Source organism: Capricornis sumatraensis, chromosome 8, assembly GCF_032405125.1.
Source record: "Capricornis sumatraensis isolate serow.1 chromosome 8, serow.2, whole genome shotgun sequence".
Classification (NCBI taxonomy): Eukaryota; Metazoa; Chordata; class Mammalia; order Artiodactyla; family Bovidae; genus Capricornis; species Capricornis sumatraensis.
In genome coordinates, this window is record NC_091076.1 from 92,909,861 (window position 1) to 92,925,324 (window position 15,464).

A 15,464-nucleotide genomic window follows, 5' to 3' on the forward strand; every position below is an offset into this window, starting at 1 on the left:
GTGGCCATCTTCACACGCACCCATGGCTACCTCGCCTCTTAGCCCCCATCCTCATTCCGCTAGCTCTGGACTATCGCGATACCTAGGCGACTCCAGTTATAATCCCGTATTTCACCTATGAAAAGCCCACCCTCGATATTTCCACCGGCGGCACGAACACTCTTCCACATCCTTTCCCCTCCCCCGAAACAATTTCTCAGTAGTAACTTTTTACCGAAATAAGCTTGCTCCACATTTCCTAACAGGCACGTCCCGAATACATCACCTTGCCTTTGCTCCAAGGCTCTTTCCCTTACATTATTTGATCCCCAAGAGAATTCTGGGGTGGCAGGGATTGGCGAGAGACCAAATTTGGAGAGAAGCCTCTTACTCAGGGCCAGGACTTGGGGGAGGCGAGAGGGGCACCAAGCGTGAGAACCCGGAGGCACGCGGCACCGCCTGGACCCCGAGAACGAGCGCCCCTTTCCATTCTGCGCCTTAGGACCCTCACTCGCCTCACCGCGTTTTTACTGCTACCGCTTCCTCAACACCCCCCAAAGTCATCGAAAGCAGACCCCCCGCGTCTGGTCCTCCTCAAGTCCCCAGCAGTCCACCTCGCTATGGGCCCCTGCAGGTGCCCCCGCCCACCTCACCCACCCCGCGCCGGGGTCCCGCCCACCTGGCCCACCCCGCCCTCCAACGGGATTTCGCGTTCCCGGGCCCGCCCCCGCCGCTCCTCCTCCTGGACACACCGCCCTCCCCGCCGCAGACGCGGTCCTCGCTTGGGGCTCGCTCGGCCAGCTGTCCTCTTTCCCCCAGCTCTCGGAACGGGGAGTGGGCGCCCCGCTAAGCCCAGGCAGGCAATTGGTGTGTCCCTCCGCTTCCCCCTAGTTCTCTGACCCCTTCGACTCTCCCTCCCTCAGGCTCCCCGGTGGCGAGGTGCGGAGACCCGGCCCCACCGGCGGGCCGGGGCTTGTTTACTCACTCACCCTCCATCCCGAGCCGCAGGGACCCACCGCTAGCACGCCTGCGCGCCGCGGCCCCGCCCCCGCGCCGCGGCTCCGCCCCGCGCCTCCTCCGGGCGCCTGCGCAGTGCGCCGCCCGCGCCCGGGTGGTCAGGCTCCCTGGGCTTCCTTCTTCGCAGGTCTGTGGTTTGGCGCCAGTACCCCAAACTCAGGAGTCGGAGGTGGTGCAACCCGCGCCCGAAGATTTCTAAGGCGGCGCTGTCAGGGGACAGGAAGGGCTCTTGAGAAACTTCCTGGAGCCAGTATTATCCTCTTGAAGACCCAACCAGCGTTGCATCATCCCCACACACTGGTGACATGCCATTTCTCACTTCAGCATTTGACACCAACCTGCAACCCCTTCATACAGATCTTTGACAGATATTTGATTTACAAATATCCCCAAACACCCGTCTAGGGCTCTAAGTTATCATTCTTGCTTTATTTACACCGGGCTTCCCTATTTCTGTCAATAGTTTTCCCAGTCACTTAGATTCCAATCAGTTGCCTTGAGTCAAAGTATCCTCACAAGATACACATTGTTACACAAGGAAAAAAAGTAACTTTACAGGAGAGAAATCTAGCAGACATCACCTTAACCAAATGATCAAAGTTAATATCACTAGTGCTGAGATAATATTTTTACTAAGTACCTCTCAATAGTCAATGAGGATACAAAATCCGTTTCACAGTAGTCTTGAAAAAATGCATAAGCTGAATTAACGAGGAGGAAGCAACAGACAAATCCAAAATAAGGGGTAAATTTGCACAATAACTGGCTAGTATCTTCAAAAATATCAAGATTGGGACTTCCCTGGTGGTCCAGTGGTTGACTGTGCTTCAGCTGGAGGGGGTCAAGGGTGCAGGGCAAAAAAAAAAAAAAAAAAAGACAAACGGTGAGGAACTGTCCAGATTGGAGGAGACTGAGGAGACATGACAAGTAAATGTAATGTGTGATCCTGGATTGGATATTGGTCCAAAAAAGGCACACAGTGGGATAGTTGATGAAATTAAAATAAGATCTATAGATTAGTTAATAGTATTTCGTCGATCTGAATTCCTGGTGTGGGCAATCAAACTTTGTCAACAATTGAGGAAGTTGGCTCAAGGGAGTACAGGAAACTCTCTACACTTGTAACACTTTTGTAAATCTGAAATTATTTCAAAATATAAAGTTAAAATTAAATCTTAAAATGCAAATTAACAGCACCTTAAATTTGTCTCCACATACTTTTTTTTCTTTTGGCTGTGTAATGCAACTGTGGGATTTGGGATCTTAGTTCTCTCCACCAGGGACTGTTTAACCCATGACCCCTGCTGTGGAAGTGTGGGTTCCTAACCATTGGACCACCAGGGAATTCCTGCTACATACATAATTTAAAAGCCGATAATAGTTTTTTTCCCAAATAGTCATAACAACTCTGTGAAGTAGGTAGGGAGGATTTTAGTTTCCCACACAAGGCTATTCTGGCATAAAGGAGTTAAAAGATTGTCTTGATAAAAAATTACCCTATGAGGTCTCTGGATGTCAGATTTAGTATTTTTTTCCTTATATCAGAAATTTTTCTTTTATTCTCTTGCCTACACCCAATTCACCACCAAATCAAAGTAAATATTCCTTCCCACTTGGCAGTTTGCCATGATGTTCCTTTCCATTCCAAATGCCTTTTTTAGATCAGTGGTTCTCAAGCTCGGTTCACATTGAAGTCACCGGGACAGCTTTAATAACTACTGATTTCCTTCTCCCACCTTCAGAGAGCCTGATTCATTGGTCTGGAGTTTGGCTTGGGCTTCAGGAAGTCTAAGACCATCCCAAGTGATTCCACTGTGTAACAAGCTTAAGAACCATGGCACCAGTGGTCCCCAAGCCTTTTGGCACCAGGGACCAGTTTTGTGAAAGACAGTTTTTTTCACGGATGGGGGAAGGGATGGTTTCAGGATGATTCAAGCACATTACATTTATTGTGCTCTTTATTTCTAACCTAATGCTGCCACTGATCTGATAGGAGGTACCAGTGCATGGCCTGGAGGTTGGGGATCCCTGTTACACTACATAAATACTTGTAGAAATAAAGAATATGGTTGAAAAAAAAGGTGGACGGGGGTGGGGGGAGTGGGCAGGTGGCAGATCAAAAAAAAAAAAAAAAGGAATGTGAGTTACCTAAGGGAAGATGTTCAGAAGATCTGAACATCAGGACTGAGACTGGAGAGCAATTTGGGAAACATCAACTCTGTTGGTAACTAACACCATGGGAGTGACCCACGTTGTTTTAGGGAAGCATGAAGTATGCCAAGTGACAAGAGGAGAACAAATGTCTTTATTCTGCATAACAAAGGCAATATATTTACAAAAATATTTTGATGTGGAAAGGAAGGAAGGTGAAGGGATTTATGTCAAAGTTATAGATCAGAGTGCATAATCCATCTCAAACTCCACCTCCTCATTAACCCACCCATCCCCCAAGATCTCCCCCAGCTTCAACACCGTTACCACCTTACACTCACTACCAGGCTGTCTACCTCTTTCCTATCCATCACAACATTTGGCATAGGACTAAACCCAGGGTTTAATAATCTTTGTTCACTAAAGGATTATAAAAACAACTTTCCACATCACCAATAATTGTGGGGTTCTTGGGGAAAATTTGTCTGCCAATTGGTTCCTCTCTCCCTCTCTGAAGGGAGAGAGTTTTTCCTAGACCAGGCTGTTTCTTAGCTGACCCAGGTCCATGAGATACTATAAGCCAATTTTTTGTTTGGCTAGCTCTTCCTCTTTTTCTCTTCCAACCCTTCAGGTCTTTGTCCTATAAATTCGTAGAAAAACTGTTGGCAAGTGGCCAGCTACTGGACCTTTGAAAAACAGTACCATCACCCCTGCTCCACTCCTCCCAGCCCCACCCCCAGGCAGTTAATAGGAATAACTGTGTCACTCCTGGCTTCCAGTTGCTCATCTTGCTCTTAAATCGCAGGCCTCTGGGGCTAAAAGAAACTGGACAAAGTGTGCTGAGTAGCCTAATGAGGTTGGTTCTTTTTCCGAAAGTTCTCTATTGCGGAAAAATAAAATTATGTGTTTAATTTCTGAAACCTGAGGCCCGATTTGCCTTGGCAGCCCTTCTCCCAGGCTTGGCCGAGAGTCCAGCAACACTAGCACACTGATTAATACAGGCTCAACTTGCTCCCTGGAGAAGAAGAGCATTATTTACTTGACCATTTTCTTAAACCCTTTAAATTTGCATGTATTTTAGCATGATCTTCTTGGCTTTCACGTGCTGTGTCTCTGACCACTGGCCCCAAAGAAGCCTCAGGGAAGACTGTTCTTCTCTGTGCCCTCAGTATCCCCATCCCCAAGAAAGATTTTGTTCCCCTCAGTGGTAAGAAACGACATTTCTGTCACATGTTCTGTTCCTTCCGAGGCAGGCAAGTTCTAAGTGTACTTTTGTCCCCTGCTGGTCTTCAGGCCACTGTTAGAATCGGAAGGAGCTGATGCTTCCCAGAATTCAAACAGAATTCTGCACTATTCCTTTCTCTCTGCCAACTTTTCTCTCTTCCTCCTTCCTTCCAGCCCCCTTTGGATGGTGACCCTTCTGCTCATTCAGCCCCTCCCTTGTAAAGCCCATGGGGCTATCAAATAGCGTTTCTCCAAGGGGACACAGGAGTGAAGAAAGGCTGAGCCCCAGACAGTCCCTGACAAGGGAAGTGTAAACACAGCTGTGGAGAAGGGAGCAGACCATCCTCTCTCCTCCCCCATTTCCCACCCAGAAGCAGGGGAAGGCCACCCTGCTGTGGAGAAACAAACAAGCAAACAAAGCACAGCACAACCCCAGAGCCTGCAGTAAGGTCACCAGAAACTGGGGCTGCTGCCCAGGCCTTGGTGGGGCCAGCTGAATTGCCAGACCCCTCCCTGAACACTCAGAGTCAGAGGCAAAGGCGACTCCAAAGTAAGTTGAGGTCTGGACATCACTGAGCCTGGAAACATAGCTCAAGTTTTGAAGCTTCTCCACTCCTGGACATTTTGTCCTCTGAACTCGAAAACCCAGCTTTCCGCCTCAGGTACTTAGCCTCTGACCCCTAGTTGCTTCGGAATCATAATAATGCATTCAGTTCAGCAAGTAAGAACAGGCCCACAATAAACCCTTGTCCGTGGCTCTTAAAAAGTTTAAATTCTGAACCTCCAAGCCAAAATATTAGAAAAGGGCCTCCTTAGTTTTTGTTAATTACAAGGTAAATAATTCCAGCAGGAAGCGGAATTACTTTGGGGGATTACGTGGGTGGGATTCAGGCCTTGCTTTGCACATACTCAGAAAGCTCCAAGCCCATGGCTAGGGTGGTGCTACCCGCTCTCACTCTCTCAGCACAGTTAATGCAGGGCCTTGATCCCACGGGACACGCCTTTGGCAAGGCCCGGCCTGGGAAGTGGCCCCAGTCGGGTGGACAGCTAATGGGCTGTGCTTCCTTCCTGGCTATCAGGGTCCTTGACTGTATAACTGCAGAAACAGAAAACAATCACAGCCTTCAAACACTGACCATTCAGTGTGTGCCTGGAATTGTGCTAAGTTTTTTTATAATGGGTCATCTCATTCCATAGGAAGTCAGCAATATTCTTATGCTCATTTTACAACTGAAGAAACCAGGGCTTACAGAGATTGTGGAACTTGTCCAAGATCAGCCAGCTGGTAAATGGTGAGGCCAGGATTTGGGCCTCATCATTCTGACTCCAAACCTATGCTCGAAACCTCTTCATTCTCCGTCCTCTTGTCTCTAAGTTCTTTTAGCTCTGAATCACAGGGCTGGATTGTCCCCATGGTTTTCTCCTTTCACCAGTGGTGCCAGAAAGAGAAATGTGTTTGGGACTCTCCTCTGCAAGTTCAGAGGAAAACAGTGCCTAATCAACAAGGGGCTCCTTACTTCCTCTGTGCTGGAGATGCCAACCAAAGCTGGACACTGGACAGGCCCCCGTATCAGCAGGGCACAGCCTGTGTGCAAGACAAATAAATCCTAGCCAGACAGGAAAGGAGAGTTCCCCTTGGTTCTATGACTTCCTCTTCTTTCTTCCCTGGCTTATCAGCAGGAGCCTATACGGCTGATACTATGGTCCTTTGAACCCCACTGCAGCTAGGATGGAATACAAGGCTATAGAGACTTTTTTGGAGAAAGTACAACAGATCCCATCTACAGATCCCATCCATGACACCTTAGGGAAAGAAACAATGAATCACATTTATTTATATATTTAACACATTGCCTTTAGCATTCACATAAATTCATTAGCTGGTGGCTCAGACGGTAAAGCATCTACCTACACTGCGGGAGACCCGGGTTTGATCCCTGGGTTGGGAAGATCCCCTGGAGAAGGAAATGGCAACACAATCCAGTATTCTTGCCTGGAAAATCCCATGGATGGAGGAGCCTGGTAGGCTACAGTCCATGGGGTCGCAAAGAGTCGGACATGACTGAGCGACTTCACTTCACTATTGTATTGGATGTGAACCTACCTTATCTTGTACAATCCTTGCAAGATGCCTGGGGAGGTGGTAGGTCTTGTCATCCCCATTTTACAGAGAAGAAAACTGAGGCTCAGGGAGATTGACAATGTTGGCCATAACCACATGACTGGTAAGTAGGAGGGCTTGGAATTCAAACCCAGGCTGGGACTCTCTGACTCCAAAGTCTGTATTCTTTTCAATAAAGTGTTGTGTAATTAAAAAAAAAAAAGCAAAAACAAAACTGAAATTACGAAATGGGAAGGATCTCAGAATATCTTAGAAATAAAGTTTCATAACTGTGTGTTGTACACATTACGATAGTAACTACCATTTGTCACATGCTTACTAGTGCCAGGCATTGGGCTAAATACTTTAACATGCATCATTTCTATTGCTCAGTGAGATATACATTAGTAACCCCATTTTTGTGGATAAGAAACCAAGCAAGTTCAAAGGGATTAAGTAACTTGTACAAGGTCAAAAACAGCTAAGAGTGATGGTGCTGGGATTCAAATTCAAGTCTGCTTGACTCCAAAGTGTGTGCTGTTAATCGCTTAGGCAAGAGAAATAATAAATGTTGACTATGAGCCAAGCACTCCTCTAAGTTCTTTAGCTCATAACTTATAGATATTATTATCTCCACTTTAAAGATGATGAAAATAGTGTCTTTTATAGTATCACTTAGGCTTCCCTGGCTCAGACAGTAAAGAATCTGCCTGCAGACCTGGGTTCAATCCCTGGGTCAGGAAGGTACCCTAGACAAGGGACTGGATACCCACTCCAGTATTCTTGCCTGGAGAATCCCATGGACAGAGGAGTCTGGCGGGCTATGGTCCATGGGTTCACAAAGAGTCAGACACAACTAAATGACTAAGCACGTCAAGCTTACATTACACACACAACATGTGTTAAATACACAGGCACTGTTAGTGTCATATTTGCTTAACTTATGTTGGATCCTTGTTATGATCTAGAAAATTACTTTCTTCCTAGTGTCATGGATTTTTTTTCCCCCCAATATCCATCTAAGTATTAAAGTCTGGGGAGAAAGGATGTGAAATGATAATATCTGCAGGTGAAGTAAACATAGTCAGGGCAGGGGTCATACTGAGTGGGGAAGGCCCCCTGTGCCACGAGGAGCCCTATCTGTTTGCTCTTCCAGCCGATCTTCCTCATTCCTTACTATTTCCTTCCGTCTACCAGATCAGATAGCAGGCCGACTTCCACTAGGTGTTGATTAATCTTTCTTAGTCTCAGTTTCCTCCTTTGTTAAGTGGGTTGCTATGGTATCTGCATACATACAGTCAGAAGGAGTTTTGTTTGTTTGTTTTGGCTGTGCTGAGAGGCATGTGGGATCTTAGTTTGCTGACCTGGAAGAAGCCTTGCCCTCTGCAGTGGAAGTGCAGAACCTTACCCACTGGACCACCAGGGAAGTTTGTGAGCTGGGAGTTTTTAAGTGAAACAATTTGTATGAAACAGCACACTGCTTGACTCCCTCAGGGTATCCCCATGTTATACAACATCTCGACTTCAGGGTAGGAAGGGGTAGAAGGGTTCCTAGGGGTGGTTTCAGAGGACAGTTGTAAGAAATGCAAGAAGGGTCAAAGCAATCCTGGCATCTGGCATTGGGTCCTCACAGCAAGCATGAGTCAGCCCCAGGTGCCGAGGGACCGGCAGTGTTCTCAGTACTGCTGGGTGTGTGCTGTGGTCTTTTGGCCATGGTCCTCTTCAGTCACGCTGTCTGAATGTCATTCTTGTAAATCTGGCCCGGGTTCTTTTCAGAAAAACAGCCTCCACCATGTGATGTCATGGTCCAGCCTGAGTCAGGGAGGGAAGTGGGGGGGACATTGTATACGGAGTTGAGTAAAGCAGGATCTTATTTTTAGAGGGACCCATCTGATTGTGGAAGAATCTCTCTATCCTTCTCTCTTCCACTCAAGATTCAGTAAAGGGAACTTTCCTGGTGGTCCAGTGGCTAAGACCCTGTGCTCCCATGCAGGATCCCAGGTACTATTTATTCCCTGGTCAGAGAACTAGATCCTACATGCCGCACCTAAGAGTTTGCATGCCGCAACTAAAGATCTTGCATGCTGCAACCAAGACCCAGCACAGCCAAATAATTTTTTTTTTTTTTTTTTAAAGCATGAAGTAGTAGCATCAAGTAGTCCTGATTTCAAACCCTGGCTTTGCCAATTACTTCCTCTGAGACCTTGGGCAAATCACTCATGTTTTCTCCATTTCATCCAGGGACAAGATAATTCTGATGTTGTGGTGGGGAATTTTTAAGAAATGCTTGCAAATCACTGGGCATAAGTGTCAGAGAACACACTCTGCAGCACATAATAATTGTTCAATAAATGTGACTACTTTTAAGTCCCCAGCAGTTGGTGAGGAATATGGCTTGACCATTTTCCCTGCTTTTCTCTCATAACTTATATATATGATAAGAGAGTCAACATTTTTTTCTGATAACCATTCTTCCCCATGAGAGACGGTCATGCTTCTCATGCCAGTATCCTGGAAACGAGGAGGCTGGGGAGAGATGGAGTAGTTGGGTCCCTACTCTCGTCTTCCCTCCCTTAGCCAGCTGGCTCCCCGGCTGTAGCTCTTCTGAGTTTCCCTGATGCCTCCCTGCACTCTGAAGAAGACAGTCTCCTCTCTCCAGCTTGGAAAGATCAGTCCTTCCCAGCTGGAACTTTGGGCTTCCCCGACCCTGACTCTCCCCCACACCTTTTCCTGTGCTCTGTTCTTTATTTTGCAGACAGCTGGGGAAGACACCAGCATGTGCGAATGTCTCTTCTCGGTAGAGATGGTAATTCCTGGATGCTCTGGATGTAATTTTACTGTGTAGGAGGCTGCCTGTGTTTTTGACTGCCTCATGTTGTTCTGGATTTGCCTGTGAGTATAGGGGGAAGGCTGAGGATTAGAAAAGGCACTCCTTCTTAGGATCAAATCACCTCTCCCCCTGCTCCAGGCAGGATGGCCATCAGCTAGTAATAAGAAGAGACATGTACATGGCAGTGAGATCCCTGCCCAGGAGAAGTCAATACAGGTTGAAGCCAGAAATCTCAGGTCAATGTCCAGTTGGATCAGAACCAGATCTTTCTCTTCCCAGGCACTGGGAGGTGGAAGTGGGGTAAGGACACAGGAATAAGAGATTCTATAGGGAACTCAAAGCCTGGATTCCACTGGACATAAGAGAAAAAGACTGAAGAAAATACTATATGGTAATTAAAAAGAAAGAAACATATTTACATACAGTATCAACGATAACCCAAGACATATTACTATCTTAAAAAAAAAATCACTGAACAACAAGGATATTAATTCTAATTTTCCTTTCAGTCCAAAATATGTGGGGGAGGTGAGAAAGGAATGGGGGTATAATGTTTTCTGTTTTTAAATATTTTGCAATTAGTATACAGTTAAGTCTCCTACATATGAACCTTCAAGTTGTAAGCTTTCAAAGATGCAAATGTGCATTCCATCAATGTCATGCATAAATGAAACTGCAGCTTGCCCTCCATCTCCTATTGCTGATGAGCCTTCAGCTATACCATCACCCACCCCCTCTTCTTCCTCTAGTCAATAACACTTCTTGCCTGTTCACTCAATACCAGCCTCTGTACACCAGCTGTTGTACTGTACTTTATAAGGTACTGTATTGAAAGATTAAAAATGTTTTTTGTTTGTTTTTATGTATTATTTATGTGAAAGTATTATAAGCCTATTACAGTGCAGTACTATACAGCTGATTCTGTTAGTTGGGTACCTAGGCTAGTTCTGTTTGTTGCACTTAAAAACAAACTGAACTTACGAATGTACTCCCATAATCGAACTCATCTGTATGTAGGGGACTTACTGTATACTTATGTATTACTTGCAATTAAAAAGTATGTCTTTACAGCAAAAAGATGTAGTTTTATTTTTTTTCAATGATTAATAGTTTATTTTCTAAGAAATTACAAATGCTTATATGTCAAAATTCTAACTTTCACATAAAGGTATTAGATTACACAAACTTTTTTGCAACTTGGTTTTTTCACTGTATTCATTAATTAAAATAAATAAATTTATAATTTTTTTAAAAAGATGTAGTTTTAAAGCAGAAATAGAAAGGAAAGGTAAGCCCCCCTACCCAGGGGAGGAAAATAGGACCTCCCATGAAAGAACCAGCCTCTGTCCCTAATGAAGCCCTTCTCTGGCCCTTGCTACAGATCATTTCCTATAACCACTTGGAAAAGATGAGGTTTCTAGTCCCCGTTCAGTCTCAAAGGACCTGCATAGCAGACCCCCAGTTACCGCGATGCCCCCAGAGGTCAGTGAAAACAGCCGAACATCCAACTAAGGAAGAGTGAGAAGAGGGAAATCAGGAGAGGAAATTTCCAGATTCTCCAACAGGAGGTTTGGACTCCCAAGTCCAGGAAAGATTACAACAAGCTCTCCTTTGGAGGTCTCCATATCTTGATGCTAGCTTAAACCCAACACTAGGGCTAAAACACCACTTTCTACCAAGTCACTTATATTTCCCTTTTGTTACTACAGTCATTATTATTATTTTTGGCTGCACTGTGCAGCATGTGGGATCTTAGTTCCCCAACCAGAGACTGAACTCTCACCCCCTACACTGAAGGTGCGGAGTCTTAACGACTGAACCACCAGGGAAGTCCCAGGCCATTTTATATATGAAAATATTGAGCTCCAAAGATGTGAAATGACCTACCTAAGGTTACACAGCGAGACAGACGCAATACCTGCCTTCAGAAACCTAATCAATTTTTGTTTTTATTCATTATTCCATATTGCTTTATCTAAAGTCCAACATGTGTTTTTGTCAACTTTCATCTTAATCCCAACCCCAATTCTAACCCATAGCAGACTCAGGTGCTTCTGGCCAATGGCAATGGCTGATTTTGCTTTCTGTCCCTCCTGGCTTCCTCCTCCCATCTTGTTACCTAGAAATCTCCCTCTTGACCATGCTTCCTTCTGAGAAAGTGCAATCACAGGTAGGAGGGAAGGAGTGGAATTTGGTTCTAGCCTGAAATGACTCCAAGGCTGCCTGGCTCTTTTCTGTACACTGCAGAAGACAGTCCTCACTAGGAAGGCTTTGGGGTTCATGCCAGTTCCCGTCTCCCTCTGGATTCCTTGCTAAAGCAACCTCTTGATCCTAACGATAGAAGACCAACAGGTTATCAGTGGCCATGATTTAAGAGCCTAAGACCCTGAGATGAAGATCTGAAGTGAGATCATGAAAGATAATTTGTGGTGGGCAGGAATCCTGTAAACCAGGACACAGCAGCAGCTGAGTCCAAGGGTCAGTGTCTGGGAGTAATTTGGGAAAGTTTGGTGCTGACAGCTGTGTCTGGAGTAGAACGTCATGAACAAATCAGCTTCTGGGATCCTCAGAATGATGAAGTTCTGGCTTAGGACACACAGTCAGCTGTGGTGTGGCAGCAGTCAGGGCCACTGGGGCCCCAGACTCAGCCTTGCTGTTTCTCAGCTGCGTCACTTCAGGCAAGTCCTTAGGAAAGGAGGAAAGGAAACTAGACTCTGCTGAGTGAGGGCAATGCCCTTTCACAAGCATCACTATCACTGCAGATCAGGGTAGCACCCCTCTTTTACATGGGGATAATCTGAGAATTCACTAAGGTAACGGAAGACATTGCAGGCTATGTAACTGGAAAGTGGGAAGACAGGATTAGAACTCAGAGACTCTGAGCTCCAGTCCCCGGCTCTTCCCTCTGAGCAGTAAAGTTTGTACCCACCTCACGATGAAGTCGCCCATCGTAGGTTCTAAACTCTTCCCTTCTCACAACCTTGGTCCTGAGGAGTTGTGGCCACCTTCTTGGGGATGGAGCAATCATACTTTTGCCCCTGTGCTCAATCTGGTTTGGGGGGTCTAGGCCCCAGGGGGTGCTTCGAAGGGAGGGTATTTGGACTTTGGTTTCCCTGTACCCCATCCTCAGGCCTTCTCCCCAGGGGGTTCCCAGGGCTGGCTCCCTTTCCTCCTTCTCCTCTCCTCCTCCTTCTCCTCCTCTCCTCCTCCTCCTCCTCGGGTTTTGGCAGGCAGACTGACATCAGTGGGTGTTCCCAGGGAACGGGAACTCTGAGCCCAGCTCCAGGAGCCCCTTCCCCCATGGCTCAGGGCAGCCGCAACCTCCAGCCTTAGAGACTGCAGTGTTGAGAAGCCTTCTGAGCTCCCAGCCCCCTCCCTCTTCACTATCTCCCCACACAGCCCCACCTCACCGAGAAAGAAAAGGGGCCACGAGAGTTCGGGGAGCAGATGCTCGGAGACCTGACGAGTCCTCGGCGCCACGCGGCCGAGCCCAGGAAATGGATCTCGGTTCTGGGGTTACGAGGGGAGCTGTCCAGCCCCGCGGGGTGAGCTAGCAGAAGGGGTGGGCCAACGCCGGCCGGGCGGAGGGAGCGGCGGGCGCCAGGGCCGGGTGGGGCAGCGACTCCCCCTCCAGCCCGCCGGCCCCGGGCGTCGCCCCCGCCCCCCACGTGGCCGCAGCCGTCCCAGCCCCCGCGAGGAAGCTGCGCGGCTTCCTGCGGCTTGGGACCGGGATATAGGAGCCCACGCCCGGGCCCGGCTCAGCGCCGCCGCTCCTCCTCGCCTGCTCGCCGTGCGATGGCCTCGCTCCGGGCGGAGCGCGCTGTCGGCAGCCCGTGGCTCCCCGCCACCCGCGCCGGGCGACCGGCTGCGCTCCGCCTCCTCCTCCTGCTGGGCGGTAAGTGCAGCGCCCGGAGGTCCGGGCGGGAGGCGCGGGAGGCCCTGGAGGGGAGAGGGACTGGACGTCTCGGAACGGGCCCCGGCGTGCGGGTGCGGACCGCGCTGCCCTCTGGATGGTACCCGGCCTCACCGCAGCGAGGGCGCAGCGCGATCTGCTTCCCACTTGGGGAAAAGCTGAGTGCCCGAGGCCCCTGCATAAAGCTCTTGGGAGGTCTGGAGCTGGCGAAGAAGGAGGAGTTTTGAATGTGTGAAGGAACTGGTGCGGCCCCCTCTCTTCTGGGCACCAAGGCACCGCGTGGGGGCCTGGAGTGCTCTCTGTCTCTTCTGAAAGTAGCCCTGACTTTCAAGAGTCTCAGACCCCAACCCACACCCCGCTTCCTCCTGGCTCCACATCCCCATCCTCCCATCTCCCTGTCCCTTTTCTGCCAACAGCTGTCCTGAAGCCCCAGGAATCCCTGGCTCAGCTTCTTCCCACCCCAGACGGCTCCAAGTCGGATGGTGAGTAGCCAGCGACTGTGGGAGGGTGGCCCCAGGGAAGAAGAGAGGTCAGTGGGGATGGTTCCTTTTCCACAAGCCAAGCCCCAAACCAATTGGTGCCCCTAAACTCCCTTCTGTTCTCTCTCTCAGGGTTTCTTGTCTGTCTACCTCTAATCCCACAAAGCCCCCAACCAGCTATGAGCTGGCCCATCTCACAGGTGGGTTAGAATATTCCTGAAAAAGTGCATGTGGAAACTCTTGCCAGGCTGGAAAGTCCAGTGTACGTGGAAGGCATTAAACTTTTCCTGAGCTGGGACTCTCTCCTCAGCTAGGAGTATCTTGCTTGGGAAATTTTCTGAGGCTCTCTGGGTAGTTCCCATATTTGAAGACAGGAACAGCGGTTCCACAATGGAAGTACCTGAACCAGAGGGCTTGGAGGGTGCGGCAGGTTATGGTCAATGTGCAGCATCTCTGCCCACAGGGAAAACGGTGTTGGAGACCTATGGGACAAATGTCCAACAATGCTGGCGCGATTATGAGGTTCAGATGGACTCTATCAAGAAGGACTGGTGTGACTGGGCCCTGATTAGCAGGTAGGGGCAGTGCTGGAGGTAGGCTTGGGCCTGGGGCTTGCTCCCTGCGGGTGAGTGTGGGGCAGTCCTCTTTCTGGCCCCAACCCTTCCCTCACTCTAGCCCTCTCCTGTCTCTAGGCCTTATAGCTTCCTTCGAGACTGCTTGGAAAAGGGTGCAGAAGAGTTTGGCCTGGGCTTCCCCAATCCCTGGGCGGAAGAGATCATCTTTGAGACTCACCACATCCACTTTGCCAACTGCTCCCTGGTGCAACCCACCTTCTCAGACCCCCCAGAAGATGTGCTCCTGGCCATGATCATAGCCCCCATCTGCCTCATCCCCTTCCTTGTCACCCTCGTGGTGTGGAGGAGTAAAGACAGTGAAGCGCAGACCTAGGGTGGCATGAGCTGCTTGGCAGCCATCTTACTCCTTTCCTCTGCCACCACCTGCTCTCTCCCCTCCCCTCCCTACTTCCTTCTCTGGCTCCCACCCCAACTGGAGATTCTTCAATTGGTGGAAATGGAAGCTGGGTGGGGTCATCGTGCAAGTTCTGTAATCTTCAAAATAAACCTTTCCTTTTTTTTGTACGTTGTTCCCCTCTCCATTCCGGGGTGTGTGTGGGGGGCAGGTAGGGGGCTGTCTCCTTCCAGAGTCTCTGCCATTCCCACAGGCCCTCAGCGCTGGGCAGCAGAGCTAGAAGAATCTAGAGAGGTCCACTGTTTTGTTCACTTACTGGTCCCTCCTGAACTCCCTCCTCCACCTGAAGGCCACGCCCCTATATCCCTTCCTCCCAAGGCCAGGCCTTTCCTGCCCCTATCCAAACCCAGCTTCAGGAAACTTGCAGGAAGAGACTCCCTTCCGGTCTGGACAGCAGCTGGGGAGGTGAGAGGGGTGGGAAGAGAGGACTCTGTTGTGACTTCTGCAAGGAGGGGGTGCCAGCCAGAAGCCCTGAATTTTCCCCTTCCTCATGCCTCAGTTTACTCCCAGGGCCTGGTAATAGAAACCCTGATGGAACCAACGGGAGTCCATCCCTAAGGACCTCAGGATTGAGGGCAAAGGCAGTGGGGTTTCCTCTACTAGACTCACCACAGGACTTCCCCTCCAGGTCATTGGCTCTCATTCTACATTGTCCCGGACCCTGGGTGGGTGTGGCCTATAGCCTGGCCACACACTGCCCCCTCGTGTCCACTAAAGCCAACAACCAGAAGATGGACATGG

General features: G+C 48.9%; 1 protein-coding gene across 1 annotated transcript; it reads left to right on the forward strand.

Moving 5' to 3' along the window:
• The first annotated feature begins 13,079 nt into the window (after positions 1–13,079).
• Positions 13,080–14,811, forward strand: RAMP2 (receptor activity modifying protein 2). The gene is made up of 4 exons (XM_068978701.1): positions 13,080–13,197; positions 13,632–13,697; positions 14,158–14,269; positions 14,387–14,811. Exons 1-4 carry the CDS (start codon positions 13,098–13,100, stop codon positions 14,640–14,642), a joined length of 534 nt encoding a protein of 177 aa, XP_068834802.1. The 5' UTR covers positions 13,080–13,097; the 3' UTR covers positions 14,643–14,811.
• Positions 14,812–15,464: the final 653 nt, after the last annotated feature.

Coding starts and splice junctions, on each gene's coding strand:
- RAMP2 (XM_068978701.1), top strand. CDS start 13,098: ATGGCCTCGCTCCGGGCGGAGCGCGCTGTCGGCAGCCCGTGGCTCCCC. Junction 13,198..13,631: donor CCTCCTCCTCCTGCTGGGCG/GTAAGTGCAGCG, acceptor TTCTGCCAACAG/CTGTCCTGAAGCCCCAGGAA. Junction 13,698..14,157: donor AGACGGCTCCAAGTCGGATG/GTGAGTAGCCAG, acceptor CTCTGCCCACAG/GGAAAACGGTGTTGGAGACC.